Source organism: Pagrus major, chromosome 12 (genome assembly GCF_040436345.1).
Source record: "Pagrus major chromosome 12, Pma_NU_1.0".
NCBI classification, from domain to species: Eukaryota; Metazoa; Chordata; class Actinopteri; order Spariformes; family Sparidae; genus Pagrus; species Pagrus major.
In genome coordinates, this window is record NC_133226.1 from 25227176 (window position 1) to 25249347 (window position 22172).

The window sequence follows — 22172 nt, forward strand, 5'->3', positions numbered from 1 at the left end:
TGAGTTACTCTTTCAAAGGGTAGCTCCCACAGCTTTCCACATTCAAGTTTTTTTTACAGGTCTTGTAGGCAGTTTATCAGATTACATGCAGCTTCCTCTGGAGCCACAAAAGGCTTTACACTACTTTTTTTCACACATGCAGTTGTTCTCCCCAAGACTTATAAACACGCTGTAATGTGTAAAAATGGAGAAGTTGCCCTTTAATGATGGATTAGTTTAGGGTAAGACTGGTAGCAGGGATGGGACACGTTCTCCAGCGATGCATCATCAATAGACTGTGGCTGTCGTTGGGGGAAAAAGGGTGTGTATATCAGGAGCAGTCTGACATTTATAGCTGGAGTTTTATGCATTTATGGTGCTACAGAGGTTATGCCTGTAGCCGCCAACGTTACACACTTCTCAAAAATGTAAATACGAAGAGAGGCTCAGTCATATTTCAGTAAAATCAGACACCTTTTGGGAGCTCACACCTTGACTATCAGCGGTTGGACGGGCGGTGGTGAAAGGACTCTGCTCTCTGTGAAACTGAAGGCCGTTCTGATACAATAAATGAATACCAGGATTTGTGCTACATTCATTCACATGTGACAGCCCACCACCTCATACATGTTGAGTCCCTGTAGATAGAGCCTTATTTATCACTATGTGCCAGCAGTCATGCTGTCACTCAAACTGCATTGTCACAGCAGGAGCCTCTTTGTTTTCTGCTCTGCTCCGGTCATCTGCTCCCGTGAGCGAGTGTTGGTGTTTAAAGCTGCGGCTGCTTTTGCTAACTGAGGGTTTCTTTGGTATCAAGCAACAAAACCTGATCACAACATGCTCTGAGAGTAACTGGGACATCGTTTTTTGAAAGACTCGTCGCTGTTGGCGTTTTAAAATGTTATTTTTTTACTGTTTTGTTGATAGAAATCTCAAGCAGTTAAACATACAAGCTGACTATATGGCTACATGTGACTGGTGTGAAAGTGTCCTGTGGTGAATGATTACATTTTTTTAATGCACCTGTGTTTCATGACCAGACTCATCAGCCACAGCTGTCTGTCTGTACACTGTCTGTCACACTTTGAAGGGTTACAGACGGGTTTACCATACATACTGTTTTCGGAAACTTTTAACCCCAGAGCGTGTTATTTATGCCTAGTGAGGCATAAGTGTTACAGTAAATATCACCAGCGGTCTTAATATGGCGTCTGAAGTGGGGAGGTTTCAAACAAATAATCCAGAGTCAGCTGCTAATGATTCATTGGGGCACACAAACAGGCCTCCTCTAAAAGAGGAAATGCTTACTTCCTAGGTTCTTGTTCCTGTCGCTGCGTCTACAGATGAACTGCTGCATCCACTGCTCATTCCCACCCTCCCATAAAATCTGCCTGCACAGGCCCCATTACAGTCACATAACCAGCACGGACCGTCATCTGCTGGGGTCCTCAGTGAGTTTTTGGGTGCGCAAGCAGTCCCAGTTTGGACCTCGTGAAGTTAGAGTTTCAGTGCAGGTCCCAGTGCTTTGATGTTTTTATTGGTTCGAGAAAATATATAGCCTGCAATGACAACATGTCATTCTTGCCTTCCAAAGGAGGAAGAAGGTCAACTTTGCTTTTATTAGTGTCACTGCTGTGGAGCAACAGTCACACTCTTTTCAATCCTATGTCCCTTTTTTTGCTCACGTGTAACTGAAACTGTTTATGCCTCAAAGAATTTCAGCAAATTGCTACATAAGTAATTGCTCAGTTAACGGGTGTCGCTCTATACTGGTATTGAAATATTGATATTGTGATAATAATACACAGAGAATAATATTGTATGAAGAATCCAGCGCAGATGTTAGGACTTGTGGATCTGTTGTTTCTCAGTGCATCTGGTTTCTTTTTACAATTCATTTAAGGTTCTCTGTGGATATTCTGTGTTGTGTTGGAAGCGGATCGTTGGTTTATGTTAGCAGACTCCATTTCTCAACTATCGTTAGCTACTGTTGCTCTCTGTTAGCGGAGCGGAGACAGTCACTCGACTGTGCATAAAGTCACATCCTTTGGACTGTCGTGGAAAATCCGACCCGAGTCCAAACAACTTCAACAAGTCATCCACTGGCTTGTAGACGACCGAGAGAGACGGGGTTGGTTTCATTTTTCGCATCACGTTCGCTCACATATGGCCAATAAAAAAGTAAATGATGCATGTAAATTGGTACAAATTGTTACACAGCGCGCCTTTTAAGTGTAATTGTTCTTTTGTATGTTTTTAATCAGTTATGATCAGAAACTCTCTCTCCAAATCCCTACAGTTGTATTTCAGTGTTATTTATTTGACAAAAAAGAGACAAAACACAGCAAACAAAGTGAAAGATGAATATTGCGATAATATCATTAATGTGAATTTGTATGGTCACAATAAACATGTAGTGAAAATCTTATATCATGACAGCCCTAATGCAGTTTTTCGCATTTTAAAAAATACTTACATTTTTATATTTAATGAGCTGTTTGTGAAAAAATAACACACCTCCTGCAGTTTTAATGCTAGCAAGTCAATGATACAAACTTATTGATATTTCAAAATGCTCACATTACACTCTGATCAATCCGACAGGAGCTCATTAGGATGACATGTACACTTCACAAATTACTGTGAGGCCCACGAGGATCCACGATTGGATTGATTTTCTATTTAAACATTTTTTCAGCTATGACGTCCGTAGTTAGACTATCACACCCGGATCTGTAAAGATCAACAGATCCTTGGTTTTATGTCTTGACAAGTGTTGTTTACATTTTGAAATTCTTCTTTAACAAGATAGTAGTATTTTTATAACAACGGCTCGACTTTATCTTGGTGTGGTTTGGCAGGTTAGGGTGTGACGAGTTCAGATAATATTCACCAACAATAAAGATTCAAGAGTTCAACAATAAACGGTAAAATTGTTTCTTAAGTCTGTCTCGAGTAAACCCTCTTTCCAAACAAATCAATAGAGGATCTTTGGAAAAGAAAATGAACCTAACATCTTCGACGCTAACAGAGTAACCTCTGGTACCAGACAGTTGATCATTGTTGTTACCAGTAAGCTAGATGTATTATCTTCAAAGTGTTTTTTTCTTCTGTGGTGGAGAGACAAAATAATGCCGTGAGTGTTGCCAAACTGTGCTTTTGATTTCTCTGATCGAAACTGAACACTCGATTCAAAGAATCCAGATGGTCACACCCCTGTTATGAGGTATATAATGCATTAAAGGCCGTGGAGGTCCACTCGGCATCATTGTATTTACAGATAAGCACCTCAGTATTACACACTGATCATCTATTAATGAGCCTGTTATCATGATGTGCACTTTGAGTTATTAACTGTAATAAATTACTTATGCAGAAGTATTGTATAGACTCCATTCTCTACCATTACATCTATATCTCAGTTAGTGTTTTTATGATTCTACAGTGGTTAAAAGCAATATCTCGCCAGTCAGCGTCGGTGCTCACTGTGGTCACACACATTTTCTTTGGACTTGATCCTGGAAACAAAAGGTTATTTATGATTGTGTTGTCTGTCTGCTCTTGGAACAGAAAACAACAGTACCTATTCATGTGAGCCAACGCTATCAGAATGTAAATACTGGAGAAAATTACGACCCAGTCATAAGGAGCCAGGGTTTCTCCGTGCACATGCTCAGTGTGTGCCTGCGGAGGTGTTTGTAGGTCAAGCCTGGCCACTTTTCTCCGGTGTATGTAGGGTGCTGGTGTAGTGTTAATGGGCCCGTGGAGGGGGTGCTAATTGATTCATTCTCCCCGCTCTCGTTCTCATTATCGCCCGTTCCCAGGGTAGAATGTATCTCTCCAGGTTCCCCCGCAGCCTCCCATGTGTCCCCCTGCCCTCCCTGCAGTTTGACTGTCAGGGGACAGGTGGCAGGGAGAGTCTCAAACCTGGGCCGGGATCACGGATGGAAGGTGGAGGTGGAGGTGGAGGAGGACAGACGTCTCTGAGATTAGGTTATTGTTGCATCTGGCTCAGTGAACTGCTAATGATGGTGTTTATTAATCAGCTTTCTCCTCTCCTCACCCCCTCCCTCTGTTCACAGTATTCGCAGCGTGATGCAGAAGTACCTCGAGGAGAGAGATGAACTGACATTCGACAAAATTTTCAACCAGAAAATTGGTAAGTCTCAGCTTTCTTTCTTTTTTTTTTTTTTATTTCATCAAAGCACATTATCCACTCAGAGGAATCAGATGAAACGCCCCAGACATTGTAATAGAATTGGCAGTATTCAGTAGCATTCCTCATCCACACACAATTAAATAAAACAATCGTCGGAATGTGTTTTATTTGAACATGATCACATTCACACGATCTCTGTACACGATTCCTCTGAGCTGCTGAGGACACGTTTTCAATTTAATGGAAAAATATCTTAACCGAAGGCCCACTGGCGAGCTGCTCCTCAGAGCTTCTAACCACGTTTGGTCTCAATGGGCTGATGGAGTTTGTTCAGGGTATTAAGTCAGGGAAAGCTCATCCGCTGATGAAAGTATAGGTTGGTATCAGCTTTAAAAGGCTGATGCCTGTTATCTGTATTTCAGAGTATATACATAAAGGATCCTTTAAATTAGTTTTGAAAGAATTCCTCAATCAGAAATGTGCAATTACACATAATTTGAGGCCACTATTAATCATGATGTCTGTGTACTAATGTACAAAAAGCTAGAACAGATAATAAATGAACGACACCGAAACAGCTCAGTGATTATACCTCCTTAAGAAGTCTCCTGGGCTCATGTCCACATTGATTTTACATTCATTTGCTTTGTTGTTGTAGTTTAAAAGTTCACATCTTGACTGAACTTTAGATCAATTTTTGTCATTTTTAACTTTGTAGTGCGGTTTCATTAATGTCACCGACAACAGCTGCTATGTGGTTCAATGCAATGTGCACCTACAGGCACCAGATATTACATCCAGCACATTGATTGCTTGTGGTCAGAGGTGAGGTGTCGTTATTGGTGTTGCTGGGGTTCTTCCATTACTGCTGCTTGTCCTGACATCCACACTCGCAAAAGCTGACTGGACAAAAAGCTATTGATTACAAACTCATCACTTTCTCCATATTTTTACACCTTACTGCTAAAAATAGACCACCTAATTGTTGTCCAGACAAAGTATTATTTTTTTATTATTCTTCCATTCTCATTTCTAAATAATTTTAATTCAGCCATGGAGCACATTGTCCTGAAGCCCTGAATCATCCGAGTCAGGATTTGTTTTTAGCACCACAATGGTAACAAATACTTGCTGTCACTTCCCAATGCAGACTCGATCGCCTGGCGTCTTTGTTTGTGTTAGTGCTTCTGTTGTCGATGCAGTGGCTCAATGCAGAGCGTCATGCTTCCTGCTTCCTCCTGCCCTCCAGTCGGTAGCAAGCGCCTTTGCGCCGGCTCCTCCGAGTGTTTCCATTCTGAGCAGACGGGCTGTGTGCCAGTAGTTGTGGCGTACCAGGGGACCACAGCCGCCCTGCAGGCTTCTACAAGGTTTACTTACTGTTCTAGGTCTCAGCCCCCCTGTGAGAACAGGCTGCGTTAATTCTCCCTGCCTCCTTCTCTTTGTCTCCAGATCTCCCTCCGTCACACTTGTTGCTCTCTTTATTTCTCTGTATCATCACCTCATACTTCCTCTCTCTTTCTGTGTATGTGTGTGTGGGTGGGTGTGCACATGCTTGTCAGACACCAGTTTGAAACCCCTGACATTCACCCCTCCAATAATATATCACCACTTCCCAGGTGATATTTTGTGCTCTCGCTCTGACTAAACAAAAGTACAGACGTGCTGTTTCCTGTGCTGGAATATTTAAAACTACACAGACTGCCAGTTCAACATATGATAAACATTCAACTGAGAGAAAATTAATCAGCAACTATTTTGATAAGAAGTCATTTTTTTTAAATAAAAACTCCAAACACTTGCTGGTTCCAGCCTCTCTAACACAAGGATTGTTGTTTTATGTCACTGTAAACTGAATCTCTTTGGGTTTTGGACCGTAGCCTGGACAAAGTAAGCAATCTGATAATGTCACCTTGGGCTCTGGGGAGCTGTGAATGTCATTTTTCACTATTCTCTGACATTTAATAGAACAAACAATTAATCCATTAATGGAGGGAGAAAAGATGGAAATCGCACTTTCGAACTTAGGGGGGACTACGGTGTTTACTTGCTAATGACTGGTCCATATAGGGACAAGACTGCAGCTTACGAATATTTACTGATCAATACATTTGCAGACTTCGTTTTCAAGTTGTTGTAGTAGTTTATTGTGTCATGCATATTGAATATGGACTTGTTGCAGCAATGAAACATTAAAAAACACAAAAAAGATCTGCATGCTGCAGCTCCCTTACATGCAGTTCATTAGCACATCCAGAAAGGGACGTTTTAAGTTTTGCATTTGTCTGCAATATAACTTATTATCATCATGCGGCTATCATTTGACCAGAGTGAAGATGGCGTCTCTGTATATAACTCAATCTAAAGACAAGGATTAGCTTGAAAAGTCATTCGTAGATCAGTGTGCGGATGTTTTGTCATGTTTTCACCTTCAATTGGTCAAGCACCCGGTATTTAGATGATCAAGATCAAAGTCTCGTCTTTTATAATCATCCAGCCGGAACAAATGAAAGAGGTTTTACTGTCTAATGTTTTCAGGCTCATCTAGATCACATCACAAACAAAGCCTTTCCTCCTCAGGTAAACCATTAAACCAGTTTCTACAGCTTATGGTAATGTACCTGAATGCTTCACATAAGGCTCTCTACACTGTAGTTAATTTTATGAGACAAATTAGACCTGACAGGTCATTTTCCGTTCTACATAATGAACAATCTGAGCTGAGCTTCACAAATATCACATTGTTTTGGAAAAATTAAGATTTACTTCACTTGTCTAGAAAAATTCTTTCTTGTAGGGCTATCAACAAATATTCTGAATTCGATTTATGTAATTGAATTGTAAAAAACACGACATGTGATTTGTGAAAATGTTAAAGAATTAAATGTAGGTCAAGCTGAAACAAGCAACAACAACCATGTGGAGTTCACAACCTAACTCGGCCAAAGAGAGAGAGAGATTTACACTGTGAGCAATCTAAAAAGCCCTGTTTGGAAATATAGCTGACCTAGAGATAAAGTTGTATTCAAGCTATCTCAGCAGCAGTTAGCCAGCAAGCAGAGGGCCAACCTGTAAGAATCACTCACCATCAATAATGAGTCATTAATTAACTCACACAGATCGTTGCTGGACAGACAGTGAAAGAAAGCGGCGTTGGATACTTTTAAAGACAGGTTCATGTCTCTTGTATTGGTTTGCCTTCTCATAAACAGAAAGAGCAAAAATAGATATTTGAAAGTTTTGAACTTCAGTGTTTTTATTTAGAAGGAATTATGCCTGCACAATATATATTTTCAGCCAGGACAGACAAATTAATTCATATACAACTTTTGTTGTTGCTTCATACAAAAACAAAAGTCGAGCAGTTCTCATTGTCGATGACTAATCTACAAGAGATGTCAGTCTGATATTACGTAATCTAGTGCGATTTAAGAGTTCTTGGGTTCATGGGGAGTTTGTTGCTTGTGGGTGACATGCAGGCGCTGCATGCACAGCGAACCACAATCATTCTCGATCAATCCATCAAACAAAGCATGGCCTGCTTCTGGAGTGATTTAATTCTTTCCAAATAGAGCTATACAAGTTATCTGGAGGAAATTCCTCTATTTTTCATGTTGCAGTATTTATCACAATAAACCAAAATATCTCGAAGAATAATAAAAAATAATAATTAAAAAAATTTGACAATCCTACTGTCTAGTGAGGCTGCTGAACCTATAATGATATCAACTAATTGCTTAGTCTATAAAATGTAAGAAAATGCTAAGAACACACCCCAACTATACAATTTACATTAAACATAAAGTCATCTCACATGTGAACGTGGAACCAGTGAATGTTCGGCCTCTTTCTCCTGTATTCCTGTTCCTAATGTGTGTGATGTTTACTGTGGACACATTATCACACTGCTCCTCTCTCATCCGTCTTACTGTCTTCATCAGAGCCAGAGCCCGTCCCCTGGTTCCTGCTGGTCATTAGTCCAGCTCTCAGCTCTCATTAGCTGCTCTCCTAGAAAATACTTGTTACCAGGACAGTCAATGTGTCTCTACCTCTGGGACTTTGACAGTCCAGGTAATCAAGGCAGCCTTCCCCCTGCTTAATTTTGGTGATATAATTACTTGGTCTTGATTGATGTTACATTGAGCTGAGTGCTTTTTTTTTTTTTTTTTTTTTTTTTGGAATTGGGGAATTTGGAGTCCAGATTGAAGCCTTGAGCTCTTTGTCAAGTTCCTTGGGCAACTTCCTGCTGGGAGAGCCTCTGCCATCATGTTGTTCTTCCACTGTCACCTTTGGCCCAGACGGATCATACCCCGCTGATTTGGTTTCAATTACCAGTTTAACCACGCAGAGTTGAGCCTAGCCACGCCCAGGATGGACCCTCTCTGGAGTGGGGCCAAAGCGAGCTGGGTTGACGTTTCACAACTGCGGTTCACCCACGATGAACCCCCCCTCGCCCCCTCAAACATGCACGTGTTGTGATTGCAAGATGTTTGTGCAAGAGAGCAGAGAGAAAGACGTTTAAAATTCTCTGTGTTCAGCTGTCAGTACTTTTTTTGCTTCTAACTGAATCTCTGTAGTTTGAAGTTTGTTGGTTGTATTCTCAGATATCTGCTGTGTTTTACTGTGTTTTACTGTTAACTGTTTGCTTTCAGCTGTTTTGGAAGTCGTGTTAAGTTACAGTTGGTGAAAACACAACATTAAGCTTCATAATTAAATAACGGAGACTTTTATTATGATCAATTTATATGAAATGAAATGTGTTTATCAAGTAGCAGAGCTTTATTAGCAGGTATTCTGCGATAATAAAGGGAGGAAGTGTATTTACAGCCTCTCCGTTGACCGCTACTCTTGAAAAGAGCGACATTAGTCAAATGTGTATGTTAAAGCCTCAAGGGAGTGCCGTTGCCATGTCGGCTGCAACTGTGTTCAGGTGTGTGATCCACATGAATGCCAGGACCCAAGGTTTCCCAGCAGAACATTGCAATGCAATAAGATGATCAATATTATTCACTCCACCTGCTGATGGTAAATGAAGGGCATTAATATGGCACTTTTATCCAAAGCACTCTAAAGTTTACCTCTCCTTCACTCACACACATACGCATTCAAACACCAATGGCAGCGAGCTACCATGCTAACCACTGGTGACCACAGCTGCCCTGCTGTAGCCATCTTGTGCATATTTAAGACCCTTTTACAGGGCTCTGGCTTTCAAACGAGTTAGCTGCACATGTAGTTTTCCACCGAACTCGCAAGCTAGCTACAGTCGATCAAGTCTGCCAGTTGTCATTTTATCATAATCAATGAATGATTGCGATGAATGAGCATATGTGCGATGCTAGAATGAGAAGCTGGACAGCTGTAGCTCCAGTGACTTCAGGTCAAGCTATCTAGACTCTCATAACAAACCCACATGTCGAGTCTCATGTACCTGTAACACTCAGGTTCTAGTGCCGATCAGTGATGTGAACCCATCAAAGAATCTTTCGAGTCTTTCAGTCAGTGCGGGAATCAGTCGTGAGCCTCCCTCCTGCTTTACTGTTTTTTTTTCTGTGCTCTTTTAGCCCGATCCATTAACAGAACAACACAGAGATGTGAAAGAAGTGATGAGCTCAGGCGGCGCAGCATTAGGCAGCACAGCTCAGGGAAATAGTTGCGAGGCTGAGAGCATCACAGAGAGCCTGTGCACTGTACACATCTGAATGGCAAATGTGTGGTTTTGCATGGAACAAGAGATAGCTGTCCAATGCACTCAAACGCAGCACGATGTGACCATGGAGGTGTTCAGGCTGTGTTTTCAGCAATACAAACATCAGCCACAAACCTGTCGCTTTACAATCTGATAAAGTAACAACAAGCCTCCTGTTTGGTATTAAAACGGTTTTATTATTATTAAACAGTGTTATTTATTATTAGATTGTTGTCATTTAAATGATTTGAAAATTATTTTATTTGCAACACATTTTCTAAAAGTAAGATCCGCCCTGTCACAACAGGACACAAAGGCTCATTCATGCTTTAATTATCAGTCCGCCTCTATTATTGCTTTGCCCTTCAGCTCATTTAAAATGCTGCAGCCGAGGTTTTGATACAGACAAAATTGTCAGACCTCAACACACCTGTCTCATTCTGCTGACACTGGCTGCCATTGTCAGACAGAATTGATTTTTAAGAGTTCTTTCATTTGAAAAATCCTTTTATTTCACACTTGAGCGTGCCCTCTGAATTCAGTATTACCGATTGTGTCGTGCAATATGTGAAATCTACCGTCAATTTAAAGAGTTAGCTAGAACATTTGTCCGGATGCAAAGAAAACAATTGATTTTTTTCTCTTAAGAACAGACACAGTCGTCAGGGCGGTTCAAAGGAAGGGCGGTGCGAGTGAACGGTGTTAACCACTGCGCTTTACACTTTGTCGTGTATTTGGACACAAAGCAAGAGAACACTCGATCTTTACCCTGCATTGCATTAAGAGTTTGACCTGTGTTACATAAATACCCGTTGAATATGAATTACAGAGATCCATGGTTTGTTCCAGGTACTGGGTTTACCTGTGTTGGATCTCATTCACAGTGGATTCATTCCCGGTATTGTCATGCATAAAAATATGTCGACCTTCTCACTCGGATTGCAGGGCTTTAGCTTCACAATTGGAGGTGGATTTTAATCAGCAGTCGCAGAAGCAGGGCTGCGAGTTTGCTTTTGATTTTGGCACTCTTAACGTGCTTCGTCCTTGAGCTCAACAAGCCTTGTTGACTGTCATGACAACCAAGGTCAGGAGGGAGACGCTGCAGTGCTGCTGGAATGTTTATCCTCAAGGGTAGAGATGCAGCGTTAGCGAGTCAACTTTGAGAGCCTTTTGGCAAGCATAAAATGTTATTGTGAAATATTGAATTAGTATTAGTAGGTGAATTAGATTAGATTAAGTAGGACGAGTTTGTGCGTCCAGTGAATCAAACTTGAAGATCTGAAGGAGAGTTTTCATTTGGAGAGCATCCATTATAATCTTTTGTGGTTCATGAACTCTGCCATCCAGACTCCTGAAGGGATGAGAGTCAGTGACCTATTTTTCGGTGTTACAAACCTGAAGAAGCAGTGTTGAGGGGATCCACCTGTCTTTACATCAGCTGGATGGCAGCCAGTGCTGTGAGAACCTGGCTGTGAGTAGATTCCTGCTTGTGAAGTCCATGGACCACACAAAATCAGGGCCAGGCAGGATGGCCATTATGTAATGGACATTTTGTATGCTCTAAATATAGCAGGCATACTGGCCACAACTTCACCTTGAATACTTTTTTTGGGGGGGTTATGTATACGGTTCCTACTACTGCATTCAGTATTCCAGTTCTGGCTGCCTTTAAATGAAAATACTCGTGTTAGCGATGTGTCACATTAAGAGGCTGAACGTGTGCATCATATCACACATTATCACACAGTTGAGATGTTGTGGCTGCTACTTTTAAAGCTACACTAATCAGTATTTTTATCTTAATAGACCTACAGATAAATATCACCGCCCTGCAGTTCCCCTCTGCTCTGTGGGGCGGTTTAACCAGAGATGCTATAAGAGAGGATACAAACCACTTTTTGAATAGAAACTTCTATTAACACCAGAGATGGCAGATATTTGACCCATATCCCGCCCCTTTCCCCCAAAAAGCCAATCGTGTGCTTTATAACAGCCGCACCAGGAAACATATCAAGCTGATTGTGTTGTTGCACTGACGCAAGCAGACAGCGAAGGTCAGGTGGACTGGTGTCACATCACCGTGATTTGGATTGAACCATTGAAGAAGTTTTAAACCATATTTGGGGCAGTCACCAAACTTGTTACCGTGTTTTTTTAAAATGTATTTATCAGATTGGCTGCTGACAGTTAAAAGTGTATTTATGGCACGCTCCCCATTGATCAAGGTCTCGTTAGACCAAAATAGCTATAACTATTATGATAACCGATTAATTGTTTGTCAGATTGTCATTTTTGTCACATTTCCTGGTTCTGTCTTCTAAATGTGAGGATTTGCTGCTTGTCTTTGTCATTTGTGTGTTAATGAAGATTCCTTGGTTTTGGACTGTTTGTTGGACAAAAGAAGCGATTTGAAGACGTCACTTTGGGCTTTTCATGTTTTTCTGTTTTGATATTTTATAGCCGAAATGTTAAAGTGGGAAAATAATCCACACATTAATCATTGCTGAGTGGTGAGACGTGCCTGTAAAGACTTTGGTTTAACATCTGTCAGCCCTCCCTGTTTTGGGTTCGTGTTTTGGACAAACCCACCTTGTTGACACAGTGGATCGATGTAATGACTGAAGCTTGATCTACGGCCCCTAAATGACCAGAAATCAATTATTCCTGCTTCAGAGACTCACAGGCCAATAAACCCACATTTTAGAGTCGGTAAAATCAACAGTATGACATCAAGTAATACCATGTAGACCAACAAAATCAATGGCTGCAGTAGTAGTAGGCGAGTACTGAATAGTGATCACTCGCAGTGTTTGGGGCAGATTTCTACCTCATCGATATCCCCATAATCTATACCGCTGTTACTTCTGCTGGAGCGTCACTAATTGGACTTGGACATGCTGCAATTCATCTTCTTTACTTTTTGACTTATAGTTACAGTTAAAGTCTGAACACTTAACTGCACTTTGCACACTTGTACACCCATGCTTAAAAGGGATATATTAGTGCTTGTATTCTTTGTACTCTGCGGCTCCTTCTGCTGCTGTGTCATGCGAATTTCCCCCAGGGGGATGAATAAAGTGCCCGTCTATCCACTTTTGTCATAAGCTGACTCATGTTAAATTGATATCTTACCTTGTATGCCTCAGGAGCATGAACATGTATAACTCAGCAGCCTTTCATGTTCATGTTGCTCCTCTATTTTCTGTTGAAATAATAACAAATTACATTATTTCACTGTAAAAACAGTCTCCAGGGGATAAAAACCCAGTACATGCAGATTAAATAATTTCTTTGAGATTATGAATAAGTCATCAGGTCAGTGGCATACATGCACTGTATTTATATGAAGATACTGAGGGTTAGATGCTTCACTGCATTTCACTGTGTCTCACCATTTGTTCTGTTCTGTTCAATTGGCAATAAAGTTGAATCTAATCAACACCATCAAGTCAAAGCTTTAAAGTGATTCGTAGTGTTGAAATATCATTCATAAAAACTGGCTGGAACAAAACGTCATCCCCTCTGACCTTCGTGAAATATGAAAGTGTTGACTAACAGAGAGAGTTTGAGTCAGAGAAGGAATTCAAATGAAGCTCGGATCATTGACGAGGTTATTGGACCCTCTGTGTTTTATTTGGATTGCATCATCTCCGCCTCTCTGCCGCGCTCTGTATCCGTGCTTCAGCCATCATGTATTCTTCTTCTTCTTCTTCTTCTTCTTCTTCTTCTTCTTCTTTCTCTTCTTCATTCTTTCCTCATGTCCCCCCTCTTCTCTCACTCTTTGCCTTGGCGTCCTCGCTCTCCATCTGTCAGACTTCTGGAATGGATGATGGAGAGTCGCGCGTTGCCTAGCAACTGTGGTTGCCATGGGAACCCGACCAGAACTGCTGCATTTGCTTGTCGACGGGGAGAAATGAAATTGATTAAAGGAGGAATAAAATAGGTGATGAGAATTGGAGAGAGGAAATGGAGAGGACAACGACGTTAAAAGCAGAGCAATAAATGGAAAGAGCCCGGACCATATCTCTCTCTCTCTCTCTCTCTCTCTCTCTCTCTCTCTCCCTCTCTCTCTCTCTCTCTCTCTCTCTTTTCTTCTTCCCTTTTTTTTCCCAGAATGCATCGTTTCTCCTGGAGGCCAGGATGAGTATGTCAACAGACTGTCCACGCCTCCAGTCCTTCTCACGTCTGTCCTTTATTCATCCATCATGATTCACACTATCTTCACATCAAAGGAATCTGATTGCAGCTCGATTGAGTTACTGGAGTTACAGACAGCAGATTACAGTTACTGGACTGTGATAAAGTAATGCAGTATTTGTATTTTTAAAAACTGAAGTATTGCGGTCAGATTATTCTACTTCAAAAGCTTAAATGATAACCAAACAAATAACTTTTCATTATGATAATGATCACAAACTTCCTTTTGACAGCAGGTCTCAGACACACAATGCAGCTTAAAATGCTTTTTTGTCCACCTGCTCTCTGCACAACCAGCCCTGATGAGTTCACCCACAAAGAGACGAGAAATTATGTTATTTTTGGTTTGATGAAACGGTCTCACCACACGCCAGACAGAGTTTCTGCTCTGGAGCGTTTGACTGTGTCACTTTGGAGTTTGCACAGTTGTAGACGAGTGATAATGTGTCATTTTACAGAGCACGTATTGAAACGGATTTTGACACTTCTACAGATCCACCCACATTATATATTTATTTTTTGTGAGCAAGCGGATGCAGCTATGATACGTTCACCATCCGTCCATTACTCTGACCATGTTTGTACTACTATTACAAAATTAAAGTACATGACATCTTGACTGCAAGACGGCTCGTATTCTACGTGAAAACATCTACATGAGACCATCGACTAAGCTAATTTGATAAATAACAACTTAACATGAGCACATCAAAGTTTAAGCTCCCGCTCCAATACATTTCATACGAGTGTCGAGCATTGACTCGATCACATCCATCATCAGAACCTACTCTAAGCATGATTGACTGGAACGAGGTCACGTGAAACTTAGGATCCATATCTTAGCAGCTGATCAAGTTAGGAAGTTAATTGCTATGAGACGGTGTAGACTATGACTATTATTCTACGTTGTGGCACTTTTGGCATTATTGATTGTACGGAGGGCCGAATTATTGCACAAATACGATAAGTGGCATCTGACAACGCTGTTCCACATTGAGTAAAAGTTGGTACAATTGAGCTGCGTTGATAAGTTGGATTAGATTAGATGTCAACTATTTTGAAAATTGATTGTTTCAGTCATTGTTCCAGCATTTGCTGCTTTTCTTTGTAAAGATAATAATTTAATCGTGACGATAATCTGCACGTTGAGAATGAAGATTATCTTCAGTTGCAGCCTACCTTATATTTATACATACTGTATAATCCACCACTTATTCTGCGCTAAAGCAGGTTGTTGCTATTGCTCGGTTGACCCCTTGCCCTTAAAACAAAAGTGGAAAAATGTATCTGGTTGTGCTACAGCAGCCCTGTTTAGTCTTGTGTTAAACTGTGGTCGTATCGACTCATTCACACCAGAGAAAACAGGCTCCCACTCTGATTAAAATGTTCGTCTTCGTTCTCACCTTCTCACCTCTAAAACCTCAAAGGAAGCAGGTGTCATATCTTCATTCGGCTCGATGGTGAGAATGTTAAGAGTCGAGTTCCCATCACATGTGAAAATTAACACGACCAAGTTTACTGCATATACTTTACAGTGTGGTGCGGTACATATCCTGCTACTGTCACAGACTTACTCGTGCTCTCCTCTTCTGTCGAGCTGTAACGTTTAGACCAAGAATACCTAGAGCTTATGAGAAACGCTGTTTGTTAGAGGCCACTAAAATACACAAATATTAAAGAAACTAATATATCGGATCATTTTCCAAAAGAAAACCCACATCTTCATGTAAACATGAACTGAGCCAGCTGACGTACTGTTGAGAACGGCTCAGTTCCCAGGCTGTATTTTTAGTCAACAACGTAGATGATTGTCTGAGAGGTTTTGAATGAGGTTTTCTTTATTTCGGGAACAGAACCCGGAAGTTCTGCCTTCACTGCACCACTGTCGCCTGTGATAGCTCGCTTTGCTTTGGACTCTCTTGCTGTTTGTTCCCCAAGAGGTCGGTACTGTTGAGACAGCGTGGTATTGATCAGTAGTTTTGTGTGTTAAAGTCCACCAAAGTCAAACAAACTCAGATTTTCTGAGTGAAATGACTGTATCTCACTCCAAACTTTTGCTATTTTCGATGCTGGTGTGAGCGGGTTTCTACCCATCATGCCACTGGGCAGCAAACCTCATGACCTTCCAGGATTGCTGGTTAACATGGAGTTGGTAACAGGCTAATATTTCTCCTCTCTACTCACTACAGAGACAGATGTCAGCTTTTCGCTTTGTTGCCCACTTTCCATTTTTTCCTCTGACCCATTCTGCCCCCCTTTCCAGATTTTGGCAGCAAGTTGTGTGTGTGTGTGTGTGTGTGTGTGTGTGTTCGTGTGTGTGTGTGTGTGTGTGTGTGCATTTAATTCACCATGTGTCTCTCAGACAGGGAGTCTGTGTTTCCTTAATTGTGTATTTGAACTGGTTCATATCGTTTTTCGTCTTCATCTTGTTATAAAAATGAACATTGCTGGCGTGTTGAAGGTTACACCATCTGTTGGTGACAACATCAGTTTCATCTCATGTGTTCTGATTGGTCGTAATGGTCCCAAATTAGAGCTGCTAGGATGAATCGATGAGATGTCAATTATTAAATTAATCATGAGTCATGAATCGGTTTGAGTCATTTTTTTAAAATTAAAAAGTCAAAATTCTCTGACTTCAGCTTCTTAAATGTGAATAGTCATCTTGGACGTTTGGACAATTTTACAGACCAAACAACTCATCGATTAATCAAGGAAGTAAATGACTGTTAGTTGCAGCCCATCCCAAATATTATTTAAAGGGGATGACCTACATTTACAGGTATTGCTGTGTAAATAATTCAAACTTAGCAAAACTTCGCCTCAGCTGGCTACAGTGGCAGCAGTGAAATCATTTGGGGCAACTGCAACAAGTTCAGTCCCCTAAAAGTGCTTGTTTTTGCCCCTGACAGGCTGAGGATGTTATTTTAAGTGTCTGACAACGTTATGGAAACGATTCCCACGAGGCCTAGGCCATAAAATAATATCACGATATTTTTAGGCCATATCGCGATACACGATATATACATCCTCAAAAGCACATCCTAATCCCCAAAAAATGTTAACACAATAAGATTTGTATTAAATAATCAGTAGTTATGTGGATATAATCACTTTACTGTAATGTAGCCTTTAAAACCAGGAAAAGACAACACACGATATGTGGTCTCGCATCACAGTAACAATATATAATGTATATGTTGCTCAGCCCTAACTCCTACAGAGATGGACACTTTTGTTAGATATAAGAATCACTTTGTAAACCGAAACACAAGTCTCGCTCATGGAGAAGTTGTTGCCTCATCTAGATTGTCAAAATCCTCTGTGGTCGGCCATGACTTTGGAAATATTATTGCTAGCAGTTCCTCTAGTTGAACTTCAATCTCCTCTCTCCAGCTTCGACTCACGTTCCCACCATCGTCTCCCTGCAACAACTCACCTGTTGGAAGATTTCAGAGGGAGATTTCTTGAGACTTGCGTTTGTGGTTACAAAAAGGATCTTAATATTCAACAAAAAGGTTCATCTCCGTAAGAATCATTTCCGTAACGTCGTCAGACACTTTGAATAACAACCTCGGCCTGTCAGTGGCAGAAACGAGCACTCTGAGTGAACGTAACTGTGACGGTAGTTTGTGTTAGTATTAATCCTTTTCGTATCAAAACTTGTAAATATGGGTATGATTGGACGTGCAGGATGATGTGATGAAGCTGTGTAACATGCTGAGTCGAGCCCAGCCAGCAGGCCTGCAGACGCTCTCCATATGCTCAGATTCGTCTAGTAAGGTCTTAACCCACATGTATAAATCATATTGTCTGCTCTGTGTTGTCTCACCACGAGCAGCGCCTGGTTGAGTGTGCGGGGGAATTCTCACCTCTCCTAGCTTGTTGTTTTTTTGTTTTTTTTATAAACTAAAGTCTCAAGGTGTTCATAATCTGCTCAGAATCGTACAGTAAGTACAGCTTGTCCAAATGTCATGAGTGTAGTATCGGTTAGCATATTCAATGCAGCAGGCTCTGTAAACAGTCAAAGTTGTTCCAGGACGAGACATCCGCTCTGTAATTTGTTTTAAGTTTTGCAAACAGTCCCGTGGTGATGAAGCTAGACGTTGAAAGCATGAAAGTCTCTTCCCAGCCAGAGTAAACGGGCTTTCAATGTCAGTCATTTTCTTTGTAAACGGCTTCTAACCTCAACTGGTGATGTGGTGTCATCATCATAAAGGAAGTGTCCTTAAAATTAGCATTTGAAAGCAGACACATTTCTTTTTAAAGGTATTGCTAACATCATGCTTTCCAATGTGCAGTGCAGAACCCTGGATCAGGGTTTCCCTTCACACTTGGGAAATAAGATAAGATGATTTTATTCTGATGTCGAATGAAAATCGAGACATTCAAAACAGAAATCGCTTCACTGATCGAGGCTTAACTGCACCTGGTGTTCAGGCTGCACTGACAGGTTTTATTGATTACCATACAAAGCTTCAGTTCTTGTCTTTTTCACCAGCATAACAGACCGCAGGCAACTCAAATATACAGTGTGGGATGGATTTACATTCAGTCAAATGAGCAGTAGCTTGCATGTGAGCTTTGCTAATGTTTGTTTTTGGTTTTTACAAGTGTTAGTAGCGCAGATGTAGCTAATATGCAAAAGCATGTAGAGCAGAGCTGCTATGATTGGTTGTTTAACCGTTTAGTTGATGAGCTGAAAATGAATCTGCAACTATTATTATTAACATGTTGGTCGGGTAAAAAGAGACATTTGATAATGTTACATGGTACTTTGTAGGGATGCACCGATGCATCGGCCGACCATCGGCATCGGCCGATGTTCGGCTAGTTAACTGCCATCGGCCATCGGCAAAAAAAGATTACATTCACCGATGGCAGTGGCCGATGTTTATGTTGATTTAAATGTCGCATGAACGCTGTGCTCGGGAGGAACCTTTCTATTTTCCTTTTTTGGGGGGGGGAACATAACTATGCCCACAAGAGGGCGCCAGCGCCACACTTTTCTTAGTCAGGTAAAAGAAGATGGCGACCGTGTGGGAATATTACACTGTGTCGGAGGACGATCCCCGTCATGCTGTTTGCAATGCGTGTAAAACTAATATTTCAAGAGGTGGGACCGACAGAAAGTCGTTTAACACATCAAATTTAATTGGACATTTGAAAAGCCGGCACGCAGCGGTGTACAACGAGTATCTGCAAGCTGACCACAAACGGAAAAATGAAGCTGCCAAGAAAGCGAAAACAGCCACCGCCGGCAAGACTCAGACTTTAATTGACACGGCCTTTGAGAGAGTAAAAGAACTGGCTCCAGACAGCGCTAGAGCAAAACAAATAACAAAGAAGGAAAGAAAAAACATCGGCATCGGCCATCGGCCATGTCGTTATTTTAAACATCGGCATCGGCATCGGCCCAGAATTTCACAATCGGTGCATCCCTAGTACTTTGTTTTTTAGTGTGTAATTTTGGTGTAAAAGTGGTATTAGCTAACTAGCTTACTAGTTGCCAGGTAGCAGCTGATTACCTTAACAAAAATAAACCAATACAGGCTACACCCTCCGTCAACCATGCAAACACTCACTGGCTGCACAGGATTGGGCGAACACCACTCCTTCAAACCAAACGTACATGGCGGCTTGTTTGGAGACTTTCTCCTATATAACAAAAACAGCTCAGCAAAATCTGTTTCTGAAAATATTTTAGGCGACAAACAACCCTTGCAGTTGCAGAAACTTTAACTCAGCAGGGTTCAGTTTTCATAGTTTTTATAGTTTCAAGATAAGTCGCTTCAAGCCCGAAGCTACTGATTTGCATGAAGTGGTGGGAAATTCAACTTTATGCAAACGAGGAGTGGGCGGTACGACGCCTAATCTCTTGAAACACAACGCGACTTTTACAAGAATGCACTGCCTGGCTTCCCACGTAGACTATGAATGGGAGACGTGAAAACGTCAGACAGAAGCCGCATCAAGCTGCACATAGCCAGGCAGGAAGTCGGACACAGGAACGGCACAGAATATCTGGTCAATTTTCAAAATAAAACATTCTGTGCAGACACAACAAAGTCCGAAATATGGACAATAAACACACGTAAAACACACATAATAAGAAACCATTAGACTCCCTACCAACCCAAGGTAGAAGCACAGAAATCAAGAAAAATGACTGAATAAACTCAAAACAGCGTCACACATGAGGCTACAGAGACATGTCCAGTGGCATGAAGGCGTAACGTATTCGTAACTTCCCTCCCATTGGAACAAAAAGACACCAGGACTGACAGAATCCATGAAGATGTTTTTGTTCTCACACTATCAGTCCTCTGTGTTTACGCTCATATACACAAACATATTTCTGCCAAATGCGATGTTTGTTTGTATGCTTGTTATTTATTGGAATTCTTCTGTCATTAACAGCAAACAACTGTTTTGTGAGTCGTGTGTAAGCAATTGTGTTTTTATTCTGTATAGCAGTCTCTTTGTGGAGACTGCCACAGCAGCCTTGACCTCCACCATATAAACTGTCACTGAACATGTAAAGTACTGCCTGCATACCACATGATTGCGTATCTGTGTAGCTTAACCGCGCCTCAAAACAACAATATATAACTGACTAGCTTAGACATGCAGTGACTTTGCTGTAAGCCTGTGAATTAAGGGAGTGACAACCGAGAGGAATCAACAGAGCAACAAGTACTACCCATGGCATCCCCGTAGCCATTTTGTAGTAGATTTGTCAATGATACTGTGCCAGTGTTTTATTTAAAACCCACTTTATAAAATCACAATTCAAAGCAAATCGTCAGAGCTACAGTAATTAGCATTTTTGGAGCTAATATTAGCGGCCTTTAGCCCGCACTCACACTTGGTAATCACCATCAGACAGCAGAACAAGAGAGCAGCAGGGCTGTGAGAATACTTAACATTGTTTGCTAATCCTGATGTTGTACTAGAATGAATATCTGCCACATTGTGCAACACTCTCACACACACACACACACACACACACACACCGCACACACACACACACACACACCGCACACACACCACACTGGTCTGCTCGGTGCTGGCTCTCCTCCACCAGTAAAGGTCAGTGTATGTATAATGCAACACAGTCATCCCCGGTCTCACATGACCCTTCAATACAAAACTTTTTCTCTTCTCTTTTTTTCCATAGATAGAACTGAATAATGTTTATTTTTTTCAATACATCTTCACCTCAAAATTAACAAGAGTTTGTTTTGCTTCTGTGAGGACACACCTGAAATTCAAACATGTGATAAATGTTTCAACTTCACAACGGATCAGAAACGTACAGCTGAATAACTTGAGTAGTCACTGACAGAGAAAAGGTAGTAGACGTCTCAACTACATACCTATTTGCTAACGAATGCTTCTACTTGATGTTGACCCAACATGTTTATATAAGATAATAACGTGAGAGTGATTGAAACGCGGGTGAAAACTTGCACTTCCTGAAAGATAACATTGATCGGAACAAACATAAAGTGAGAAGACGGAGCAGAGAATAACTTCTGTGAGACAGTGTGATGGTGCTGATACAGTACTTTGTGAGCATTTTTTTCTTAAAGGGACAGTTCAACCCAATATCAAACACCTATTTCTCCTCTTACCTGTAGTGTTATCTATCCATCTTGATGGTTAACCTGACATTGAAGAGATGTCTTCCTCCTCTTTAATATGATAGGACTAGATGAAACTCGGCTTGTGGTGCTCGAAGCGTCAAAAAAATAATCTTTCCAGAAATCACGACCTGGTTACTGAAGATAATCCACAGACCTTGTTGTGATCAGTTTCATGTAGGAACTATTTTCTTGTTTCACCACACAGAAGGAAGTGGGATTCTCCTCACAGACTTGAGTAATCAGGTCATGATTTCTGGAAAGAGACATTGCTGTTTTTTTTTTTTGGTGTTTTAAGCATCACGAGCTGAGTGCCGTCTAGAGAAGGCAAACATCTCTACGGCTGATATCTTCAAAAGTCTGCAACTCACACCAAAACAATCTAGGTAGATAAGTAGCAGAACATTTAAGAGAAAGATAAGGATCATTGATTTCTGGCTGAACTATCTGAGGCAAGATTCTGTTGGTTGATTCTGCTTATCCAATCTGATTCTCACGTCATTTT

The 22172-nt window shown here is 41.1% G+C and overlaps 1 protein-coding gene across 4 annotated transcripts in view; it reads left to right on the forward strand.

The window, feature by feature from the left end:
• Positions 1-22172, forward strand: part of grk3 (G protein-coupled receptor kinase 3) — a 68571-nt gene that overhangs the window by 12311 nt on the left and 34088 nt on the right. For all 4 annotated transcript variants that reach the window (XM_073477960.1, XM_073477961.1, XM_073477963.1 and 1 more), the window contains one exon: positions 4062-4138. In XM_073477960.1, coding sequence (XP_073334061.1) covers positions 4062-4138 — 77 coding nt within the window. The remainder of the gene's footprint in view (positions 1-4061; positions 4139-22172) is intronic.